General features: G+C 41.7%; 1 protein-coding gene across 1 annotated transcript in view; it reads right to left on the bottom strand.

The window, feature by feature from the left end:
* Positions 1–26,048, bottom strand: part of ubtd1b (ubiquitin domain containing 1b) — an 84,989-nt gene that overhangs the window by 12,211 nt on the left and 46,730 nt on the right. The window contains exon 2 of the mRNA XM_078565088.1: positions 2,684–2,911. Within this exon, the coding sequence (XP_078421214.1) occupies positions 2,684–2,911 (228 nt within the window). The remainder of the gene's footprint in view (positions 1–2,683; positions 2,912–26,048) is intronic.

Raw genomic sequence — 26,048 nt, 5'->3', positions numbered from 1 at the left:
AATACTGAAAGTACTTGAAGACCACCTCATGTCATCAACAAGAACTGAAAGAAATTTGCAAGACATCGATCAAAATCAACGCATTGAAGCTATTGAACTATTTTACCTCACCCTTAAAGTGTGTGTGTGTGTGTGTGTGTGTATATATGTATATATGTGTATGTATGCATGGATTTAAGAAGGGGGTAAAGTTATAGGTGTTAGAAGTTAGCAGTTCATATTTCTCTCTTTTGCCACTAGTTAAAGACAATTTATTCAATAAACAGTTATTTACTTATTAAGTTTACAAACCTGGTGCTCATATTCAGTTAACCTAAATTAAACAGTTAGGTAGAATTGGGGCAATCTGATGGTTTGATCAAACTTTTTCACACTTGTTGTGGCTCAGGGAACAGTGGGGCTTGATATTACAGCGCAATATCCCCAATGGATCGTGACAGCACCTATCTGCAGGCAGTGTCAGGTGTGCGCAGAAAGTTTCATTACAATACTGCTGCTTTAGTAGAACTGCTGTATAGTATAAAACGGGTAAGCCTTTTCAGTTGCTGATCCAGAATTACTGCTCTGGATCAGTGCTCTGGGATTGGTAGTGTAGTACCTATGTTAATTTGACTAATAATCCAAAGAATGATTTCAAATCCCACTGCGGCAGTTTGAGAATTGGAATTCAGTGTTTACAATTTTGTCATCAGTAGAAGTGGCCACAAAGCTGCTGCCTGATTGTTGTAAAAAACGAATCATTTCATTAATGCTCCTTTATGGAAGAAAGCCTGCCTCCTTCACCCAGTCAGGTCTATGTGATTCCAGTTCCACATCAATGTGGTTGACTCAGTTGCTGTGTGAAGTGACCTAGCAAGCCAATCAGTTCTATCAAATGAGGGCAACTAGAGATGGGTAACAAAAACACTCTGCTAGCAACACTTGCATCCAAGAATGATGCAGGTTTCAGAAGCTTCAGCCCATGAATATTTCCACCTGCGTTCTCCTCATTGTGTCTATTTTTTGTGCTTGGCAAATGAGGAATTTCACCGATGGTTAGTGGAACATTTTCTACTTATTGCTATCCAGAGCCAACATCAAGCATTTTCCCTAAACGGAAAATACTGCAAATACTAAAAATCTGAGATAAAAACAAAGTGCTGGAAAGGCATTTTCCCATTTAGTATATTGCAACAAACATTTATGTTGTGCTCGTCACAAGGAACATTTGAGTGCTCAATAATGTATAAAGATTTGGGGAGGGTTGGTTGGGGGGGGAAGGGGGGAGGAGGGAGGAGGTGGAGAAAGAGACTCAAAAAACAAAAGCGAGCTTTTAAAAGTGGGGTGTCAAATAGCAAGACAAAGAACACCTCAGTTCAGACTGCATGACCTTAACCGCCCGGTCACTTATCACTAATTCTTCATCTTACCCTCAAGCTGACCTTTCTTTCCCTGGCCTTCTGTACTGTTCCAATGAAGCTCAATATAAGTTTGAGGAACAGCACTTCATCTTTTGACAAGGCACTTCACAGACTTCTGGGCAAAACATTGAATTCAACAATTTCAGATTGCAACCTCAGCCCCATTTTGTTTCCTTTTTTGCAGATTTTGGTTTTAACTCATTTTCCTCTTGCTTTTGAACTGTAGCTGCTCATCATTCTATGATTCACATCTCCTCTAAGCATCTTTTGCCCCATTACTAAGTCCTTTGGCCTTACTTTCTTGCCATTTAAGATCTCCTGTCATAGACCATCACAGACCATCCCTTTTGTTCTTTTGACCCAGCCTCCTGCCCCCTTCACTAGTTTAAAACCTGTAACATTTCTAATGTTTCCTAGTTCTGATGGAAGGACATTGACCTGAAACCTTAATTCTGGTTGCCTCTCCACAGATGATGCCTGAACTGCTGAGTATTTACAGCACTTTGTTTTTTTTCCAGATTTTCAGCATCTTCGGTATTTTGCTTTTGCAAGACAAAGGGGATCTTAGGAGACATTTCAGACACTAGTCAGTTTCTAATGGAAATCGGAAAGAAAAGTTATCTATCTAGAGTCAAAACTGGAGTGTGCATGCAGATACATATTACTAGGAATCACTGGATTGCTAGTAATCCAAAGTTGGACCAAAGCCATGGAAAGATTTGAATTCTATTCACCAGGACATATGGAGCATAGTTTGTCAAAGTTGGATGTGTGGGGTGAGAACCAAGTTGTTGAATTTTGTATTAGCTATACACAATGTACAGCACAGAAAGGGGTCATCAGCTCCAAATGCTTCACTCCGGTGTTTATGCACCACACAAACCTCCTCCCACCTTGCTTCAACTAACCTCATCTGGATAACCTTTTATTTCTTTCTCCCTAATGTGTTTATCTAGCTTCCTATTAACTTTAGCTATGCAGGATGGGGTCAGTAAGAGCAGCACTGGAGATCAACTCCCAAAGCAGAGAGCTTCAGCAATGGTGGGAGAGAGATACGTCATATCTGGGCAATACTCAGGTAGTGTGCACCTGAGCTCTATATACGGGGCCATAAGCTCACCTTTTGGAAGTTTCACAAATCTGAATTTAGATGAGGGGAAGCTAGGGAGGTAGCCAGTGGGGGAAGTATCACTGGTGAGAACATAGGAAACTTCCTGATAATTTTTGGAGGTTTCAATGGAAACTTTGTAGGATCCCAAAACATGATACAAGACAGTGCTTACCATGCGGTAAAGTTATGCTGGCACCGTCTACAATAGCCTGGGCCAGTTCATGATCATTGCATTCGATGGCATAGGCAGCTGCCTTAAGGGCATCCCAGATTTCTTTGCGACCTTCAAAAGCAGGTGCTGTATCCCAGAATTCATCTCTTTTACTCCTCAGTTGGCCATCTGTCATGGGATAATCACTTTTCCATTTTGGCCTCTCCTTCTTCAGAGGCTCATTTCGACCTGAAATCAAGAAAAAAAACCTTGAATCAGCAAAGAAACTGGGACAGACTAAAGGATACGATAAACAATATTGCATTGAAGTTATAATGAGGACGGTACCAGGTCATTGGCATTAATTTTGTCAACCAAGTGCAATAAAAGTGATTTTCCATTCTCAGAGACACTAATTTTTAAACACATTGAATATGCAGGCTCTAATCATTCATTTAGCACCGAATGATCATTTGAACATCTAGAGGCTTGGTTAGCTATCATTTTTGGCCAGAGTAATGTCAAACTGACCAGTGTACTCTGCTGTCCTGGATTTACTATCCAGCACCTCCACTCCTGCAGGTCTATTAGACACCCATTTGTAAAATAGTTAATTGTACATCAACAGACAGAATGTTATACATGACTCAATTATTCTTATATATAAAAAACCCTTCAATTTTCAAACATCAGCTCGAGCTGGGAGCTGCTGAGTCACTGAGCCAGTGTGTCAGGCATACTTGTGTCACGGGCAATTATAATTCACAAAGCAACCAGCCCAACTAGATCATGGGAGTGAGAAAGCAGATAGAGAAACCTAGGAAAAGGTGGCTTTCAATATCTGTTGGCTAAAGGGTAGCCAGTACACACATATTTTCCAATGCAGTCAACCTTGCTAGACATGCAGAATTGAGAGCAGACAATGTTACAGAAATGCAAGAGCAGCTAGTGCTAGAGTGTCTTTACTGCTCAGTCTTGGAGTCACTGCACGATTTTTGTAGCCTTCTGGTGTTGTTGAAATGTGTTGGCGCTGTTGGCTGGTTGAGCAGGCAATTCCCCAATTCCATTGAAGGAGACAACTAATCATTAGTGAACAAACCAATTTACATGGACATCTTGCTGTGGATTGAGTGGGAGGTGGAAGAGGACAAGTAGGCAGCCTAGGGCAGGATGATGTGCTCCCAATAGTTTTGCTGGAAGGAGTAGTGAATGGTAGCTGCAGTAACAATGAGCACTTGCTGCGAGTGGTAGCATACCGCACAAGTCCTGTTTCCCTAGCACCCCTGTGCTTGCTGATTTACATTGGTCCTTGTCAAATGATGCCTTGATGTTAAAATTTGCACCCTGGTTTTCAAATCCCTCCATGGTATATGAACATACAAATTAGGAGCAGGAGTAGATCATATGGCCTCTTGAGCCTGCTTTGCTATTTAATAAGAATATGGCTGATCTGATTGCAGCCTTGCCCTTCCCTATCTCTAGCATCTCACCCAGCCTCACAAACCTCCAATCACCTACACAGCTCTACTTCCAGTCTCTTGTGCATTCTCAATTTCAAATTCTTCCAGCATTGGTGGCCATGCCTTCAGTTGCCTAGGCCCCAAACTCTGGAATTCCCTCCCTAAACCTCTCTGCTTCTCTACCTCTCTCTCCTTCTTTAAAGTACTCCTTAAAACCCACCTCTTTGCCCAAGCTTTTAGTCATCTGACCTAATATCTCCTTAAGTGGATGAGTGTTATACTTTGTTTTAAAATGCTTTTGTGAAGTTGATATTGTTATTCAAGTACGAAGAAAAGATTGCCGACCAGGTGTGGGAGGATTAAAACCTGATGAAAACTCATTGGCCTGACACATTAATTCAGTTCTCACTCCAGTGACTACTAACGTACGAATTAGGAGGAGTAAGCCACTCAGCCCCTTGAGCCTGCTCTGCCATTCAATAAGATCATGCCTGATCTGATTTTAATCTCAACTCCATATTCCTGCCCACCCTCGATACCTTTTACCCCTTTGCTTATCACCCCTTTGCTTATCAAGAATCTATTTACCTCTGCCTTAAAAATATTCAAAGACTCTGCTCCCACTACCTTTTGAGGAAGAGTTCCAAAGTCTCATGACGCTCAAAAAAACATTTCCTCATCTGTCTTAAATGGGCGACCCCCCCATCTTGAAATAGTGTCTCCTAGTTCTAGATATGTTCAAGAAGAAACATCCTTTCCACATACATCCTCTCAAGACCCCCTCAGGATCTTATATATGTTTCAATCAAGTCGCCTATTACTCTTGTGAACTCCAGCAGATACAGGCCTAGACTGTCCAGCCTTTCCTTATAAGACAATTCGCATGTTCTAGGTATTTGTCCAGTAAACCTTCTCTGCATTTCTTCCAATGCAATGGAACTGCCTCCAACGCATTTACATCCTAGATAAAAACAAAAAACTGCGGATGCTGGGAATCCAAAACAAAAACAGAAATACCTGGAAAAACTCAGCAGGTCTGGCAGCATCGGCGGAGAAGAACAAAGTTGACGTTACGAGTCCTTGTTGAAGGGTCATGAGAACTCGAAACATCAACTTTGTTCTTCTCTGCATTTACATCCTTCCTTAAATAAAGAGACCAGATGTGGTCACACCAATGGCCTGTATAATTGAAGCATAACCTCCCTCCTACTTTTGTATTCAATCCCCCTCACAATAAAGAATAACATTCTATTAGCTTTCCTAATTACTTGCTGCACCTACATACTAACCTTTTGCAATTCATGCATTAGAACACTCAGATTCCTCTGCATCTTGATGCGCTACAATCTCTCTCCATTTAGAGAAGCTTCTTTTCTATTCTTTCTGCCAAAATGGACAATTTCGCATTTTCCCACATTATATTCCATTTACCAGACCTCTGCCCACTCATCTAGCCTATCTATGTTCCTTGGTAGCCTCATGTCCTCTTCACAGCTTACTTTCCTACCTATATTTGTGTCATCAGCAAATTTAGTAATCACACCTTTGGTCCTTTCATCCAAGAAAATTACCTATTTATGCCTACTGTTTCCTTAATGGACGCAGCTCAAGACCAAAAGGTCTGTTAAAAGGATATTATTTGGATCGAAGGCATTTCTCCTCCCAATCTGTTTCAGGTTTGAGGAGAAGAAAGAGAAACTAGCACAAAAAGCACACCGAAATGACAGACAATTCTCTGACTGCCCTTGACGTCAAGGTAGCTTTTGACCGAGTGTGGCATCAAGGAGCCCTAACAAAACTGGAGTCAATGGGAATTGGGGGAAAACTCCCTGCTGGTTGGAGTCATACTTAACCCAAAGAAAGATGGCTGTGGTTGTTGGAGGTCAATCATCTCAGTTCCAGATCAGGGTAGTGCCCTAAGCTCACCTTATGACCTTCCATCATAAGATCAGAAGTGGGGATATTCACTGATTGCACAATATTCACCAGCATTCCCAACTCCTCAGATACTGAAACAGTCCATGTCCAAATGCAGCAAGACCTGGACAATATCCAGGTTTGGGCTGATAAGTGACAAGTAACATTTGTGCCACACAAGTGCCAGGCAATGACCATCGCCAACAAAAGAGAATTTAACCATCACATCTGGACATTCAATGGCATCACTATTGCTGAATCCCCCACTATCAACATCCTGGGAGTTACCATTGATCAGAAACTGAACTGGACTAGCCATATAAATACTGTGGCTACAAGAGCAGGTCAGAGGCTAGGAATAGTGTGGTGAGTAACTTGCCTCCTGACTCCCCAAAGCTCGTCTGCCATATACAAGGCACAAGTCAGGAGTGATGGAATACTCTCCATTTGCCTGGATGAATGTAGTTTCCACAATAGTCAACAAGCTTGACACCATTCAGAACAAAGCAGCCGCTTGATTGGCACCCCATCCACAAACATTCACTCTCTCCACCACTGATGCTCAGGGGCAGCAGTGTGTACCATCTACAAGATGCACTGCAGAAACTCACCAAAGCTCCTTAGACAACACCTTCCAAACCCATAACCACTACCATCTAGATGGACAAAGGCAGCAGATAGATGGGAACACCACCATCTGGATGTTCCCTCCAAGCCACTCAGCATCGTGACTTAGAAATATATCACCGTTCCTTCACTCTTGCTGGGTTAAAATCCTGGAACTCCCTCCCTAACGGCACTTTGGGTGTACCTACACCAGCTCCCCACCATCTTCTTGAGGGCAATTAGGGATGGGCAATTAATGCTGGCTTAGCCAGCGACACAGTCATCCCATGAGTGAAATAAAAAAAATACTACCACAGTGAGTAGTTGAGGCAAATAGCATAGATCAGGTTTGTCCAGCCCTTTTGCGTGAGGGGACTCGTTCTAATTATTTTTCTGACTCAAGGGGCTGATGAGCAAATTTCAGAAAGATGTAAGGTTTGGCACAACCTTAAATATGATTTTTTTTAAAATCAGTGTCAAAGCAATAAATTGATAATCTCAATACCCTTAGCTAATAAAAATCTTTTTGATCTGCATTTTGAAATTTTCAATTGATCCAGCAACCACAACCATTCAGGGAGAGCGTTCCATATTTCCATTACCCTGTGGGTGAATATGCTTCCCAATTTCACACCTAAATTGCCTCTAACTTGAAGATCATGGCCTCTTTTCTGGATTCGCCAACCACAGGAAATGGTTTCTGTGTCTACCCCATTGAATTGTTTTGAACATTTTTATTAGATTGCTTCTCGGTCTTCTAAACTCAAGGCAATCCAATCCAAATTTACATTAATTGTCCTCATAATTAACCTACTATCATTCTGTTGAATCTGCATTGAAATCCCTCCAAGGCCAATATATTCTTCCTGAGGTGTGGCACCCAAAACTAAATGCAGCATCTGACCAAAGCTCCATAGAACTGAAACACCACTTCTTCAAATGAAACACCACTTCTTTGTATTCAAATCCCTTAAAGACCCACATTCCATTTGCCTTTTTTTTTAAACCATTGCTTTTTGACATGCTTGTCATCCCACACAACCCTAAACCTCCTTCCTCCTGACGTCAATAAACAAGCAACAAAAAAGTAACTTTTACTGATTTAATTTCACAACAAAATCATATTGAACTTGGAATAAACACAACTGTCCACCTGCCAAACGAGTTACATCAAGTCCACAACACAAAACAGGTCACTCAGTCCAACAAGTCTATGCCAGTGTTTATACTCCACACAAGCATCATCCCACCCCTCTTCATTTAATCCCATCGGCATACCATTTTATTCCTTCCCCTCATGTGTTTAGCTGGCTTTCCCTTAAGTGTATCTATGCCAGACTTGTCCAGTTTATGGTCTGCGGCTCTCAATCCAGCCCGCAAAGTCTCTCCATCCAGCCCATGGGCTCACTGGTCAAAACACAGGTAAATGGAATTGACAGATCTGCAAGGAGTTGTTCCTCCAATCACAGGCCATTTATATCCCACATTTGCTGATTGGCAGACCAGTGAGTCTATCAACAGGAAACGTGGGAGAGAAACAGTCTGCAATTGGAAGAGCAGTGAACACTGAATGTGAGTGGATTCTCTTTTGTCTTCACAGCACGTACTCTCTGCTTTTGGCTGTGATCTCTCTCTCACCCTGCTAAATTGCAGGCACCGCCCTGCTAAAGCAGCGCAAGGGTCAAATTGGCGGAGCAGGCTGGGGCACCACGAAGAAAAGCAGAGTTGTAGCAATGGGACCCATGCAGATGGGACCCATGCAGATGGGCCAACTGGAGTCTCCAGCAGGGTGGAGTGAGGAAGCATGTCTTGGCACCTTCACAGAATTCCTCCTCAGCAGTAAAATCTCCAAGCCTCCTAGGTCCAGGCACCAAGCATGCGAGATGGCTTGAGCATATTCGCATGCAAGCGAGTCTACATAAGCGTGCCCACGTGCGAGGCTGAGCAAATCCTGAGGCTGTGAGTGAGCTGGACACAGACACCCTTCACCTCCCTGCCCAAAAACCTATCCACAAAGCAGGGAGGAGGAAAATCCAGGCTGACAGGTAGCCCACTTTAGCCCAACTTTCCTATGAATTCTGCCGCGGCCAGCACAAAGTGTGCGCCACCAGAGAACACAGGGTCATTGTTAGTTAAACCCAATTCCTTATCTCGGCCCCAGTCCCCAACTATGTCCTGGTGACCAGGGCTTGGGGCCTAGGCTGTCTCTCGAGCCCTGCTTCCCTAAGCAAAAAGGCAAAAAATTCTATTGGTAAGCTCTGCTGCTTGGCACTTTTTATGGTCATTAATTACCATTTAGGTCATCAATTTATTGCTTTGACATGAATTTTTTTTTTAAATTCATGTTTACTGCTATGCCAAACCTTACATCTTTGTGAAATTTGCTCATCAGTCCCTTGAGTGTGAGGAAAAAAATTGAAATGTAGCTCCTCAAGCAAAAACAACCCTGATATATGCTATTCACCTCAACTACACACTATAGCAGAGTTTTTTTTATTCATTCATGGGATGAGGGCGTTGCAAGCTGGGCCAACATTTATTGCCCATCTCTACTTGCCTTCAAGAAGATGGCAGTGAGCTGCCTTCTTGAACTGCTGTAGTCCATGTGGTGTAGGTACGCCCACAGTGCTGTTGGGGAGGGAGTTACAGGATTTTGACCCAGCGACAGTGAAGGAACGGCGATATATTTCCAAGTCAGGATGGTGAGTGGCTTCCAGGTGGTTGTGTTCTCATGTTTCTGCTGCCCTTGTGCTTCTACGTGGTAGCATTCATGGGATTGGAAGGTGCTGTCTAAGGGAATTGCTTCAGTACATCTTGTAAATGGTGCACACTGCTGCCACTGCGCGTGGGTGGTGGGGGGAATGAATGTTTGTGGATGGGGTGCCAATCAAGCAGGCTGCTTTGTCCTGAATGGTGTCAAACTTTGAGTGTTGCTGGAGCTGCATTCATCCAGGCAAGTGGAGAGTATTCTATCACACTCCTGACTTGTGTCTTGTAGTTGGTGGACAACCTTTGGAGAGTCAGGTGGTGAGTTGCTCACCACAGGATTCCTAGCCTCTGACCTGCTCTTGTAGCCACAGTATTTACAGGGCTAGTCCAGTTCAGTTTCAGGTCAATGGTAACCCCCACGATATTGACAGTGTGGGATTCAGTGATGGTAATGCCAATGAATGTCAAGGAGCAATGGTTAGATTCTCTCTTGTTGGAGATGCTCATTGCCTGGCACATGTGTGGATATTGTCCAGGTCTTGCTGCATTTGGGCATGGACTGCTTCAGTATCTGAGTCATCGCAAATGGTGAACAGTATGCAATCATCAGCAAACATCCCAACTTTGGACCTTATTACAGAAGGAAGGTCATTGATAAAGCAGTTGAAGATGGTTGGGCCCAGGACACTATCCTAAGGAACTCCTGCAGTGATGACCTGGAACTGAGTTGACTGACTTCCAACAACCACAACCATCTTCCTTTTTGCTAGGTTTGACGCTAACCAGCAGAGAGAGTTTGCCCCCCGATTTCCATTGACTCCAGCTTTGCTAGGGCTCCTTGATGCCACACTAGGTCAAATGCTGCCTTGATGTCAAGGCAGTCATTCTCACCTCGCCTCGGGAGTTCAGCTCTTTTGTCCATGTTTGAACCAAGGCTGTAATGATGTCAGGAGCTGAGTCCTGGCAGATGCCAAACTGAGCATCAGTGAGCAGGTTATTAAAAACGTGCTGCTTGATTGCACTGTTGACAATCTCTTCTATCACTTTACTGATGACCGAGAGTAGACTGATGGAGCAGTAATTGCCCAGGTTGGAATTGTCCTGCTTTGTGTGCACAGAGCATACCTAAGCAATTTTCCACATTGCTGGGTAAATGCCAGTGTTGTAGTCGTACTGGAACAGCTTGGCTAGGGGCACAGCCAGTTCTCGAGCACAAGTCTTCAGTACTGTTGCCAGCATATTATCAGGACCCATCGCCTTTGCAGTATCCAGTGCCTTCAGCAGTTTCTTGATATCATGTGGAATTAATCGAATTGGCTGATGACTGGCATCTGTGATGCTGGTGACCTCTGGCAGAGGCTGAGATGGATCATCCACTCAGCATTTCTGGCTGAAGATTGTTGCAAATGCTTCAGCCTTATCTTTTGCAATGAAATTCTGGGCTCCTCCGTCATTGAGCATGGGGTATTTGTGGAGTCTCCTCCTCCAGCGAGTTGTTTAATTGTTCACCACCATTCACGACTGGATGTGACAGGACTGCACAGCTTAGACCTGATCTGTTGTTTGTGGAACCGCTTGCTGCTTATGGTGCTTGGCATGCAAGTAGTTCAGTGTTGTAGATTCACCAGGTTGACACCTTATTTTTAGCTATTCTGGTGCCCTCCTGCACTTTTCATTGAACCTGGGTTAATTCCCTGGTTTGGAGATAGAGTGGGGGATATGCCGGCCATGAGATTACAGATTGTGGTTGAGTACAATTCTGCTGCTGCTGATGGCCCACAGTGCCTCATGGTTGTCCAGTCTTGAGTTGCTAGATCTGTTTGAAATCCATCCCATTTAGCATGGTGGTAGTGCCGCACAACACAGTGGAATGCATCCTCAATGGTGAAGGCTGGATTTCGTCTCCACAAGGGCTGTGCGGTGGTCACTCCTACCGATACTGTCATGGACAGATGCATCTGCGGCAGGCAGGTTGGCAAGTACGAGGCCAGATCAGGTAAGGACAGTGGGTCCCCAGAGCATTACCCTGGGTCTCTGGATTATTAGTCCAGTCACTACTATGTCATCGTCTCCCCTGCTCAGCAGATGCATTCCACAATTTCTCCCGAAAGTTATTAATGACTGTGTCATATTTATGGACCCTAGCTTTTGGCTCCTCTAAAAGTGGAAACATTTTCTCCCAGTCGGCCCTTTTGAACCACCTCATTTTAAAGACCTCTTTTCGTTCAACCCTTAGACTCCTCTTTTCTGGAAGGGCCCTGGCCTGTTTAGTCTTTCCTGAGAGTTATAACCACTCATTCTTATACATCTTTTTTCCACTTTTCTGATGCCTGCAATAACCTATTTATAATATGGAAACCAGAACTGTGCACAGGGGGAGGTGATGGCATAGTGGTATTGTCATTGGGCTAGTACGCCAAAGACCCAGGGTAATGCTCTGGGAACCCGGCTTCAAATCCCACCATGACAGATGGCGAAATTTGAATTGAATAAAATCTGGAATTAAAAGTCTGATGAATGACCATGAAACCATTGCAATTGTCGAGAAAATCCATCTAGTTCACCAATATCCTTTAGGGAAGGAGATCTGCTGTTTTTACCTGGTTTGGCCTACATGTGACTCCAGATCCACCGCAATGTGATTGACTCTTAATGCCCTCTGAAGAAGGCATTTAGGGATGGGCAATAAATGTTGGCCTAACCAGCAACACTCACATCCCATGAATGAATTTTTTTAAAAATCAAGTATGGTCTAACCAAGGTTCTACATACTTAACATTACTTCCCTGCTCATCAATTCTCTCGCTTCCCAAAAATGGAATCCAGTACTTGTTTTGCATTTTTTTTAAAAAGTGGCCTTATTCACTCGTGTCAATAGTTAGCGATTTGTGTATCAGTACCTCTTGATCCATTTGCTTCTCTAACCCCTCTAGATTATTATCCAAGAATACATGGCCTCTATGTTCTTCCTACCAAAATGCACCGTCTCACACTTAGCCATATTGAAATTTGTCTGTCAATTAAACACTCATTCAAGTTTTTTAATACCACCGTTTATTTTGTCTCACAGTCTACCTTTGTATTAACTATATGCTCAATGTAATGTCGTCTATAAATTTAGTCAATTGTACTTCAGGGTCCAAATCATTAACGTAGACTGTGAATGACAGTGGTTCCAGCATCAATCCCATCATTTGCCATCTGAGTAGCTGCCTTTAAGAGCTCTATTCTGTGTTCTGCTTTGCACCCAGCCTTCTTTCCATTTTGCGACTTCTGCCCTAACTCCACATGTTCCAAACTTAGTCATGAGTTTACTACATGGTATCTTTTCATAGATCCAAATATGTTACATCTACATTACCCTTACCTACCCTTTGTTACTTGATAAACACAATTCAGTTGGTCAATCAAATTCAATATGGTGGGTCAATCATGAGCTTCCCTTTTGAAATCCGTGCTATTATATTTTTGGTTTCTAGATGAATTATCTTTTTTTTTGACTAGGATGACAATGCCTTTTTCAAAATTATTTTGCCTCTCTCCACAGTTGGATTCTTCTGTCACTATTATCTATAGCAAAAAAAAGTAAATATAAGCAGCTCTGGGTACTCCAAAACCAGTTACTACACTGTGCACAATGCCATGGCTTGCTCAGTGCTCGCTATATGGTCACGTTCATATACTGATGACATTCTCCCATTTTAATTTCCACACAACTGTTTCAAGGTCATTCAGCAACTGGGAGCAGGGATGGTGAATCTAGAGGTAGTTGAATCTAGAGGGAGTTCATAAAGCTTGTTCAAAATGAAAAAATGGGTCCATTATTGCTAGAACAAAGCAAGTACAGTCGAACTGTACATTTGCCATTTTAAATACAATACACCTTCAGGCTCCCAGAGTGCTCCAGACTTTCAGTTCAAAGACTTGGAATAGGGAAGTGTAATGTCGGAGCAACATAGTGACTAAACCTAAGTCAATCAACTCTATCAAATCAAAAAACTTGTCTAAACCCACTGCCTAGGCTTCAGAAGAATTATCACTTGACTTGGGTGTCAAGAGCTTGTATTTGAACTGAAAGTCTGGAGCACTGAGTGGGATCCTGAAGGTGTATTAAAATGGCAAATGTACAGTTCAGCTGCACTTGCCTTGCTTTGTTTTAACAATAACAGGGACCCATTTTTCTTTTTGAAAAAGCCTCATGAACTCCCTCTAGATTCACCATCCCTGCTCCTAATTGCTGAATGACCTTGAAACAGTTGTGTGGAAATTAAAATGGGACAGTGTCATCAGAATACGTATAAGGGTAATGTAGTGGATATAATATATTTGGATTTTTGAAAGCATACCATGTAGTAAACTCATGACTAAGTTTGGGGAGCATGTGGAGTTAGGGCAGAAGTCACAGAATGGAAGGAAGGCTGGGTACAAAGCAGAACACAGAATAGAGCTCTTAAGGGCAGCTACTCAGGTGGCAATACCAGTGGAAATATATCCATGCATTACGTGAGAGCTGCTAGGGTGAAGGGGGAGAAAACTGAAGGTGGGGGATGAAGCGCAAATACAATGAAAGTTAGCTAATTAAAATTAAACTGGTAGCAAAAAATTGGTTTTCAATAAAGCTCATATTGATGTGTAAATAGGAAACCAAAAAATACAAAACATAATCATTATATTGTTAGTTTATGTGGAAGATATGACAAATGTCTTGGGCATGCAACACATACTGGCAGCAAACATAAAAGTTTGGGAGTGTCAGGTGTATATGTACACATGCATTAACATGCACAACTACCAGGGCTATGCTGGCACCAGAAACTGAAGACTCAAATTAGATTAACCCTCAATGGTCTATATTTAAAGAGCTTGCCAGCATGCTGGTACCACTACATTTATCCAAGTTTGTTTTTTCAACCTTTGTGGTGCCTTGCACCTTCACCCTACAACCTAACTCCATAAATCAAAAACGAAGCCTCATTAGATCAAATCAGCTGAGAATACTAGTTATATTCCAAACTATTTTCTACCAATACCATGCTTATTCCAGTTTTCTTTTGCACCAAGGACAATCAATCTTCACATCCCTGGTGCTGTAACCAGCTAACTGGTAAATTGCTCAAAGAAATGAAACCACGATCACCAGATTTTCTTCTTTCTTGGTGGAGAAGCAAAATTGAAAGAAAATCAGAGGCACCAACCCATGACCAGCTCAGCTGAACCAACATGTTGGCAAAGCAGACCAATACACTGCTGTCAACCGGATGGTTTAACAACAAAATCCAATACCCAGTACAGCTATAATTTCACTACAAACATGACACTAATAACAGATGCAAACTGAAAATAACTTCAGTCTAATCATACTGTAAACACAGTCAAAGCGCTTGCATTAATGCAAATCTAGTATCAAGTCATTCTGCACTGAAAGAAGTCAAGTCATCCAAACTAGGTTTAAGCTAGCAGTGGGAAACCACAGAAACTGAGCATCGATCAGTTTTGGTGGATTTCCATAATTTACATGTAGAAAGTTCCTGGCATTGTTGGGTGCGATATTGATCTTTACAAATTGGGAACATACCAAACTAGATTAATAAGAGAGAGCAATTTGGGGTTGGGGAAAGCTATATTAAAAAAAAATTAAACCCAAGTACAATTTCATAATTCCAATGTACTGTAATGACACCTCCTCAGTGAGAAAGATTCAATAATTGAGTTGAATAAATAATACTGATTCGTATTATTTGACAGAATGTTTTGGGGACAACACAAAACTGGGAGATATTGGAAGCTTGGCCTTGGAACCACACTGTTACAGGAGTGGTCCTGCATAGCCAGGGCCTGCACAAATCCTCAATGCTTCATGAAGCTGAAATTAAATCTGTAAACTAATATTCCTAACTTCAAGGCACCTATAGCTCTTTGACTAAACAATGTCTCAAGTATTTGTTAAGAACTTACTTCATGAACTGACTCCAGTAACATCTCTAGTGTTGTATAAGTTAGCGTTAATAGCAATTCCTCAGAGCAGCCACCAGAATGGATTGCATTGAAAGTGGAATACTCTGCACTGAAAGGAGGAACTGCCCCTGAGATTAGGGTTGAGGAAAACAATTACATCAGAGCAAATGGCATTTGGCTTAAGCGTAAATAACAAAAACACAAGAACATAAGAATTATGAGCAGGGGTAGACCAAAAGGCCCTTTGAGCCTACTCTGCCATTCAATACCATCATGGGTTATGTTTGACCTCAACTCCACTTTTCTGCCTACTGCCCATATCCCTTGATTCCAAGGCAACAAATATCTGTCTATCTCAGCCTTTGAACATATTCAACGATAGAGTATCTGCAACTGTCTGTCATGGAGAATTCCCAAGATTCACGACCCTTTGAAGAAATTTCTCATCTCAGTCCTAAATCATCAGACCTTTATCATTTGACTCTGCCTATTGGTCTGGATTCCTCAGCTGGGGAACCACCTCTCGAGCCTCTGTCAAGCCCCTTCAGAACCTTGTATGTTTTGAGATCACCACTCATTCTTCTAAACTCCAGTGAGTATAGGCCCAGTTTACTCAGTGTCTGATGATAGGACAACCAGGAGATTGCAAAAAGTGGAAAAAAAATTAGCCCTTTCCTACCACCGAGCTGCTTCCTCAGAGTCCAATAAATATCTGTTCATGATCTTACTTCTTTTTTTTAAAAAATGGTGACATTGTATACCACAGTGGAGTAATATAAACTTTCACCCATGATTCTCCCATATTGCAAGTTCTCAGCATCACCAATCAAGTATTAAAACACTCCATGCAATATAAAAATTAATGTTTTCACAAGATATGCTCAGGTGAGGGTAGTCAATTTGATCCAACTTTTACAGAATATTTATTGTCTCTCCTTGCCATAATAGAAGAGAAAATTTAGTGATTCTTCATGCCCAATGTTGAAAGAGAGCAGGAGTTAAAGAAAGAGTGACAACACTTTTTTGCATTGCATTGGCAGCCTTCCATCTTGTGAGATGATAGAGTTGACTATCGTGGCATAAACTGCCGTAAGATCACCTGATGTGGCTCAAGAGCCCCACTTTAGCACGGCAGTCTCTGCTGCATTTGCTGCAGAGGAAGACAGTGGGCTGAGAAGGCGCAGGATTCACTGGCCTCTGTTTTCTCTGGACCCTATTCTCAGCCAGTTGAGCTTTCTGTTTCTCCTCACCTTTTCAATGTCACTCCAAACAGTTAGGCTCCATAGGGCACAGCCATCAACAACTATCTACCAGTTATCAGTGTCAATGTCTGCCAACTTCATATCTTGCTTGAAGATGTTCTTGTAGTGGAGGTATGGACACCCAAGAGGTCATGACCCACAGGCCAGTTCACCGTACAAGAGGTCTTCAGGTAGATGACCATCATTCGTTCGATGAATATGGCCAAGCCAGTGTAGACAACGTTGGCTTAACAGTGCATGTATGCTGATGAATTAGCAAGCTCCAGGAGCCCAGATTTGGTGACCTTGTCCTGCCAAGAGATGCCAAGGGTACATCTAGGCAGCAAAAGTGGAAACTGTTCAGCTTTTTCTCCTGGCTAGCATATATTGTCCAGGTCTTGCTACTGTGGACAATTATGCTGAGGATGCAGGCTTTGTAGACTCACAGTTTAGGGTTCTGAGGTTGTTATTGTTCCACACAACACTGGACAGTTGAAGCCCTAAACCACATTCTTTTGAATGCAGTTACCCATTGAGGATGAATATACTTCTAGCTATTTCCTAAACAAATCTAGTGTCCTGTGCTTAACCGCCCTTCCAGCTGTTCATTCCTCCCACCTTATTAAGGCTAGATGCTCCAAGGTTCCTATTAGGAAAATGGTAAAATTTCACATACATTTTTAATAACATTCCTACCTCTTTTAGGTCTTCTGTGGGATGCAAGATTCTTCATTCAAGAAGGGAGGTAGATTGGCTGAATCTATAAAATCAACCTTTGTCTAATGAAGTTGGAGAGTATACAAATGGATGAAGTGGGGAAGTGGTGGTGGAAATGCAGAAAGGAAAAATTCCAGACCCTAATTTTCTGCTTCCTCCAAGATCCAACATGCAAAGGAAGCACTGGCCACAAGATCAGCTCAAATGATTATGGCTCTCTCCTCACCCTCACAGAATACCAACCTTCTCATAAAACAGGTTCAAATTAAGGCCTTTAAACCCAATTATCAGTTTGTGACTGCTACTCTATCGGCTTATGGTCATTTAGAGTTAGGAAAGTGACACCAAAGTTTCCATTTTATAAAGTAATCTGTTCTGCCAACCCAGCTGCTTGTGGTCAAGAACTACTTTCATTGTACATACCTGCAGTTCCTCAAGGCTGCCTGTTTACTCTATACACCAGTAGTATCAGAATTTCAAAACAAATGCCCTTGAAATTATCAAAGCAAATCTAGACTCTCATACTTGCTTGCCCTTCAGCGAAGCTTTTAATTGCACTGTTTGCATTTGCCTGACAACTTTAAGCATGTTCAATTCTCAAAATTCAAAAATCAAAGACACACATGCTGATTTCTATGATTCTGCTAAATCATATACGTCAGGTTTCAGGAAAAGATGACTTGCAAAGAAATTGGCAAAAAAACTAGGGCTAAATGTTTTACTTTGGTTACATTGAACAAAGGCAATGTATTTTCAGGTTTTATAATGATCTGACCAATGATCATGCAATTTAAATTTGAGGGTTCCATCTATCAACTCTGCATAACAATCGTATTGAAAACTAATCTCAATTTTTCTGCAATTAAATTTCATTGGTTGAACTAAAAAAGGTGGTTGGGAACATATTTCCCATTGCATCTCTCCACTTTCTTAAGTAATTATTCTACCCACTTCTGAAGAAGCGAAAAAGCACCAGTGGCAAGCCGACACAATGGCATAGAGCATAACGATACCATCTGTACAGTTTGTTTTCCCATCATCCCTATTCTTTGCTGGGGAAGAATTAGGCAGGCTACAGGCACCCTTCACCTTCTCAGAAGTGGCCAGTGCATGTCAGCAGGCTATGCAGCCAAGGAACTGGGAAAGAGAAAACACATCCTAACCAAGAATGATGCTGCGCTCAGCATACATCACAAGCAGAAATTCCAAGTAGTGTCAGCCATAGCACAGTTGGTAACATTCTCACTTTCTGAGTCAGAAAGTTGTGTCCAAGAACACAGAAATCTAGGCTGTCGCTCCCAGTGCACTACTGAGGGAATGGTGCACTGACGTATTGCCTTTCTGGTGTGCCTATCAAGTGAGGCCCCATCTCTCCCCTCAGTAAATGTAAAATATCCCGTTGTGCTATCTCAAAGGAAGGCAGGAAAGCTACCCCAAAGACCTGGCCAATATTTATCCCATAAATCAACACCACAGATTATTTGGTTACTATCATATTACTGCTTGTGGGTGTTTGCTGCATGTCAATTAGCTGCTGCATTTACTATATCTTCACAGTGACAAAGTTTCAAAAGTACTTCACTGGTTGCAAGGTGCTTTGGGACATCCCGAGGTCATGGAAGGCAGTATATAAATATAAACACTTCTTTTTACGTCTTCCAGGAAAACTTTTAACAGGACTATAATCCACTTTATCTAGGTGATATAACTAATTATTTTGCTCCTTCGATAAGGCCATAAGATTTAGGAGCAGAAGTAGGCCATTTGGCCCATCGAGTTTGCTCCACCATTCAATGAGATCATGGCTGATCTGATAATCCTCAAATCTACTTTGCTGCCTTTTCCTCATAACCTTTGATTCCCTTACTGATTAAAAAATCTGTCTATCTCAGCCTTGAATATACTTAACAACCCAGCTTCTACAGCCCGCTGCAGTAAAGGATTCCGCCGATTCACTACCCTCAGAGAAGAAATTCCTCATCTCTGTCTTAAATGGGTGACCCCTTACTCTGAGATAATGCTCTCTGGTCCTAGATTCTCAGAAGGAGAAACAACCTCTCAGCATCTACCATGTCATGCCCCCTAAGAATCTTATGTTTCAATAAGGTCACCTCTCATTCTTCTAAACTCCAATGAGTACATGCCCAACCTACTTAACCTCTCCTCATAAGAAAATCTCTTCATCCCTGTGATCAACCTAGTGAACCTTCTCTGGATTGCCTCTGATGCTAGTACATTTTTTCTTACATAAGGGGACCAAAATTGTTCACAGTATTCTAGATGTGGTCTAACTAGTGCCTTGTATAGTTTTAGCAAGGCTTCCCTATTTTATACTCCATTCCCTTTGAAATAAAGGCCAACATTCCATTTGCCTTCCCTATTACCTGAACTTGTATGCTAGCTTTTTGGGATTCATGCACGAGGACCCCCAAATCCCTCTTCTGCAGTTTTCTGCAGTCTTTCTCCATGTAAATAATATTCAGCTCTTCTATTCTTCATGCCAAAGTGCATAACCTCACATTTTCCCACATTATATTCCATCTGCCATGTTTTTGCCCACTCACTTAACCTGTCTATGTCCCGCTGTAGACTGTGTCATCCTCACCACTTGCCTTTCCACCTATTTTTGTGTTATCTGCAAACTTGGCAATAGTACATTCATTTCCCTCATCCAAGTCATTAATATGTATTGTAAATAATTGTGACCCCAGCATTGATCCCTGTGGCACTCCACTCAGGTTGCCATCCTGAAAATAACCCCCCTTATCCCAACTCTGTCTTCTATCAGTTAGCCAATCCTCTATCCATGCTAATAATACTACCCCCAACACCATGAGCTCTTATCTAATTAAGTAGCCTTATGTGTGGTACCTTATTGAACGCTTGTTGGAAATCCAAATATATAACATCTACTGGGTCCCCTTTATCTATCCTGCTCGTTACCTCCTCAAAGAATTCTAATAAGTTTGTCAGGCATGATTTTCCCTTCATGAAGCCATGCTGACTCTGCTTGACTAGATTATGCATTTCTAAATGCTCTGCTATTACATCCTTTATAATAGACGCTAACATTTTCCCAATGACGGATGTTAAGTTAACTGGCCTTTGGTTGCCTATCAACTGAGAAAGAGCGGACAGTGTTGTGTTTTTTCAGGTTTAGAAAATACATCACACAAGCTGGGGATTTAAAAATAAACAAATCTTGCTTGATTTCAAAAGATTCTTTCAATACTGAAGGGAGACCTGAAAAACAGAATATTATGCAACTACCTCTAGTTAAAAGTAAAATATTTATTGCTATTGTGAGGCAGGGACACACAAATTATGCACTGAAATACGGGATTGGAAACATGATGGAAAAGCTAAAACAAGTCAAAAACAGACCACAAACTTAACTGTTCATATACAGTGAAGTACTTATAGGGCACCAATTACTCTTCTCCCTCCTTTCCCCAACAATGACTGTGCAGATCATGTTTACTGATAACACTGATATCAGATTAAAAACGGCAAAGATAGGGACAGGGAAACTCTTTCCAGTTATCAACAGTCACAGAACCTGGTGGATGTCAAACACACAATGCTCTTTTGGTGTTTTATGCAATGGAGAAATCGTACAGGTGGCCAATTCGGTCCACAGAAGCTCAAAAAGAATTGAGTACAGGCAGCCTTTGTGTCTCGCGTACTCTTAATTATGTGCAAGAGTCATGGCATTAAATTTGGCTTTTGATTAGTAAACCGACATATTTGGAGATCTTCACGTTTTGTGTCTATCAATGTGTCATCAGTTTCTTGGATATCCCACTCTTTATATTTCTAGTATGAATAAAGGGAAAACGCAATAGCAACAACAGCCTTTGACATCGGCACCGGGAAATATTATATGCCAAAGTTATTTCCTTCATTATGCTGCAGTAATGACTTTAAAGTGGTTAAGTGACTGACAATTATGTACAGATTATTAGATTAGTGCAACAAGACAGAGGGGCTGAGCATACTTCAGTGACAGAAAGGAAGGACCTAGCTGTACAATAAGAAAAGAACTCAGAGATCACCACATAAACATGGGACTCATCCACAATTCAGTACCACTGACATTTCTCCTCATCATAGCCTTTAATCCCTTGTCTTTAATCCATTTACATTACCTGCTTATATGGCTTTCCTCACCTTGGTGAAAAAGATTCTACCCGGCCTTTTATTTCTAACCTCCCTGATGCCCCATTATATTTGAACCTTACTTGTTAAATTATCAAGTTGCCCACATGGCAACTCAGCTACAGACTCGTGGACTATCACCTATGCTTGTAACTTGTTCTCTGACTGCAATTGTCAAGAAAACAGTAGCCATGGGACAAGGTGTTGCATCTCCACCCCTAATCACACTAAATAAATGGAAGTGGTTTGCAAATCTGCTACCTTGGGTCCACGGTGACAGTCTGTCTCTTGATGCACAACTCAGTGCCTGCATAGGGAAAGCAGCTACCACCTTTGGCTGACATACGAACATATGAATTAAGAGCAAGGATAGGCCATTTGGCCCCTTGAGTCTGCTCCACTACTGGATAAGATCATGACTGATCTGATTGTGGCCTCAACTCCACTTTCCTGTGTACCCACTATATCCTTTGACACCCTTGTCAATCAAGAATCTACCTAACTCTGCCTTAAAAATATGTAATGAGCCTGCCTTCACTGTTCTCTGAAGAGAATTCCAGAAAACAATGACCCTCAGAAAAAAATTTTCATCTCCATCTTAAATGGGAGACACATTTTCAAACTGTCTCCCCTAGTTCTAGTCTCTCCCATATAAAGGGAACCATCCTCAGCATCCATCCTGTCAAGACCCCTCAGAATCTATGTTTCAATAAGATCACCTCTCATTCTTCTAAACTCCAAAGAATACAAGCCAACCTGTCCAACCTTTCCTCACAAGATAACCCCTTCATCTCAGGAATCAGTTGAGTGAACTTTCTCTGAACTGCTTCTAATGCTGTTATGTCCTTTCTTGAATAAGGAGACCAAAACTGCACACAGTACTCTAGATGTGGTCTCACTAATACCCTGTACAACTGTAGCAAAATATCCCTACTTTTATAATCCATTCCCCTTACAATAAACATTAAATTCTATTTGCCATACTAATTACTTGCTGTACCTGCATATTAACTTTGTGATTCACGTAGGACTGCCAGATCCCTCTGTACCACAGAATTTGCAATTTCCCTCCATTTAAATTTACTCTTCTTCTTGCCAAAATGGACAAGTTCACATTTTCCCACATCATGCTCCATCTGCTAATTTTTTACTCACTTAACCTATTTAAATCCCTTTTAAGACTATGTCCTCCTCACAGGTTACTGTCCTGTGTGCCATCAAATTTAGCAAACCATACATTTGGTCCCTTCATCCCAGCCATTTATACAGGTTTAAATCACAAGGCCCCAGCACTGATCCCTGCAGCGCTTCACTGGTAATAGCTTGCCAACCTGTAAGTGACCCATTTATCCCTATTCTCTGCTTCTTGTTAGCCAACGAATCATCTATCTGTGCTAAAATGTTAACCCCTACACCATGAACTCTTTTCCGTGTAGTAACCTTTGATGTGGCACTTAGCAAACACCTTTTGGAAATCCAAGTACACCACATCTACAGAGTCCCCTTTATCCACACCACATGTTACTTCCTCAAAGAACTCTAACAAATTAATCAAACATAATTTTCCTTTCACAAACGCACATAGAATAACACCAAGCTGACCTCAGGACCAAGCTGATGGGTTATAAAGCCTGTGTTCTCAGCACCTTGCTGCATGGCTGTAAAACATGGATGACTTACTGTTACTAGGAAAAACAGCTCAATAATTTCCACCTTCACTGTCTGTGGCATATTATGGGTATATCCTGACAGGACAAAATCACGAATGCAGCCCTCCCCTCAAAGGCAGAGATCCCAAGTGTACTGGCACTAATTAAACAGAGATGGCTTCGGTGGGATTGATCACATCCGCAGGATGGAAGAAAGTCGCTTACCTAAGAACCTTCTGTATAGTGAGGTAGCCAGAGCCAGACGACCATGGTGCCCCAACCCCCACTACCCCAAGGCTCTGCTTCAAGAATGCTTGCAAGAGTAACATGAAGGCCTCAAACAGCGACAATTGCACCTGGGAGTCACTAGCTGGTTAAAGAGGGAAATGGCGACACCTCCTGTGGGTTGGTGTGCACTACCACAACAACCAGTGGCTACAGCAGCTTGGCAACAGGTGCCAATGGCAAAAACAGCAACCCACGATGTCACTCGGAGCTTTACGTGCAGTGCTTGTGGCAAAACCTGCCTCTCAAGGATGGCCTTCAGAGCAATCAGAAAAGGTGCACCACATGAAGGCACCCCACCTAAAGGATTTTTTGCTGCGTGTAAATCATCTCTATTAGGTGGCAGGGTGCCAACAATTACTACTACTTGTTAAATTAATTTCCCAGGTCAAATTCCAACATAATTCAGCAAAAGTTAATTAAAACACCTTAAATGGTCAACCTTAAGAGTTGAGTAAAGGCCAAAGAGTGGTAGAAGTTTGGAACCCTTTTTCCTAAATGGCAATTGATGCTAGATCAATTGTAAATTTGAAATTGATTGATTTTTATTATTTAAAAGGTACTAAGAGATATGGAGCAATAGTGGGTATATGTAGTTCGGTACAGAGCAGCCGTCATCTCATTGAATGGCAAAACGAGCTCGAGACCTAAATAGCCTTCTCCTGTTCTGATATTCTCATATGTAGCTTTGAAATGAACCTAGGTTAGAAGCCAAGGATAATTGGACTGGGGTGTACAGCTGTAATTCCATCACCATTTTCAACACATACATTCTTGCATCAGTGCCACCACTGGCAACTGACTATAAATAGTGTTACAAGTTTACATATACAGTTCAATTATAAAACGTGGACACGAGTTTGTAATTAAAATTGACATGAAGTTTTATTAACATACAGAAGATAATTACTATTTTCTTCCTGTTATTATTTCTGCTCTGGTCTAGTTTTGATACAGAAATTAAAATGTTCCTGCTATTCCTGATCATCAGCTCCATGTTCCAAATGACCATTCCATTTAATTCTACCATTGTCACCATTCTTCCTATACTACCATCTACTGCTTCCAAGCCTCTTCCCCCATTTTGTAATTATCCACTTTGTTGTCACATTCTGCTTCTTTGTCAATGTGCCCTCATTGACATGAGAAGTTGTGCAGCTTAGAAGTAACAAGACCCTTAATCATTCTAAAGCTACATGTGAGAGTTCCACATCAAATGGTTTTCACTCTGCGTGCATTAAGTCCAGGCCATAGGAGTAATAAAAAAAACTTGCATTTCTATGGCATCTTTCACAGCCCTTGGACATCCCAAAGTCCTTTACAGCCAATGGAATACTTTTAAAGTGCAGTACTTTTTGTAGGAAACAGCAATGAATTTGTGCACAGCAAGCTCCCACAAACAGCAAGGTAACAATAACCAGATAATCTGTTTTAATGATGTTGATTGAGGGATAAATATTGGCCAGGACACTGGCAGAACTCCCCAGCTCTCCTTTGAAATAGTTCTATGGCACCTTTTACATCATCCTGACAAGTAACTGTTTAACATCTCATTTGAAAGACAGCACATCCAACAGTGCAGCACTCTCCTCAGTACTGGTATTGAGAGTCAGGCTTGATTTTTGTGCTCAAGTCTCCACCAGGGTGAGATTTGAATGCACAACCTTCTGACTCAAGAGGGAAGAGTCCAACTTACAGAACTACAGCTGACCCTATACTCACAACTGGCTAAATCTTATTTGGCCACCATTCCTCAAGGAAAGTAACAATGCATCTAAATAAAAACAGAAAATGCTGGAAAAACTCAGCAGGTCTAACAGCATCTGTGGAGGGAAAAACAGAGTTAACGTTTTGGGTCCACATGACTCTTCTTCAGAGCTCTGAAGAATCATACGAACTCGAAACGTTAACTCTGTTTTTCTCTCCACAGATGCTGTTAGACCTGGAGTTTTTCCAGCATTTTCTGTTTTTGTTTCAGATTTTCAGCACCTGCAGTATTTTGCTTATATGTTATGTATCTAAATAACTTTGCTTTGCTTCAAAAGAACTCAATGGATGTGAAGTACTTCGTGGAGACTTCAAAAATCCCTTTATACCTTCATAACAAATTTTTCTTTCCCTTGCCATTTTTCTACCTTCACTTATCTGAGCCACTAATGTTTAAACAGAAGATGATGGTGGCGCAGTGGTAAAGTACTGGGCTAGTAATCCAGAGACCCAGGTTAATGCTCTGGGGGCATGGGTTCCCATTCTAGTGGAATTTAAATTCAATTAATAAAAGCTGGAACTGGAAGTTAGTTTCACGATCAACCTTACTGAGGCCATCACTGATTATTGTAAAAGCCCCCACCTGCTTCACTAGTGCCCTTCTGGCCTTGCCAGAAATGCCCATATTCCATGAAAGAATTTTAAAAAGGAGACTAATTCTTCTCTCCCCCCCTATTACCCCTAAATCTGAGTTTCAGTGCACAATACCTGCCATAGTTTTCAAGTCATAGACTTCCCCTGGAAATGAAACAGCTGAGATTTATCTTCAAAAATAAAAAAAGTTACTCTATTTTACCTTTCCCAGAAGTTACTGTACAACTCAACATGGCAAGAGCAGCCCCGAGACACCACCCTTACACAAGACATCCCTACAGTAAACATCTGACTTACTTCATTTCGAAGTCAACTTCTTTCATGGCAG

The sequence above is a fragment of the Cetorhinus maximus genome, chromosome 20 (assembly GCF_964194155.1).
Source record: "Cetorhinus maximus chromosome 20, sCetMax3.hap1.1, whole genome shotgun sequence".
Lineage (NCBI taxonomy): Eukaryota > Metazoa > Chordata > Chondrichthyes > Lamniformes > Cetorhinidae > Cetorhinus > Cetorhinus maximus.
This window is presented reverse-complemented; position numbering and strand designations above follow the sequence as displayed.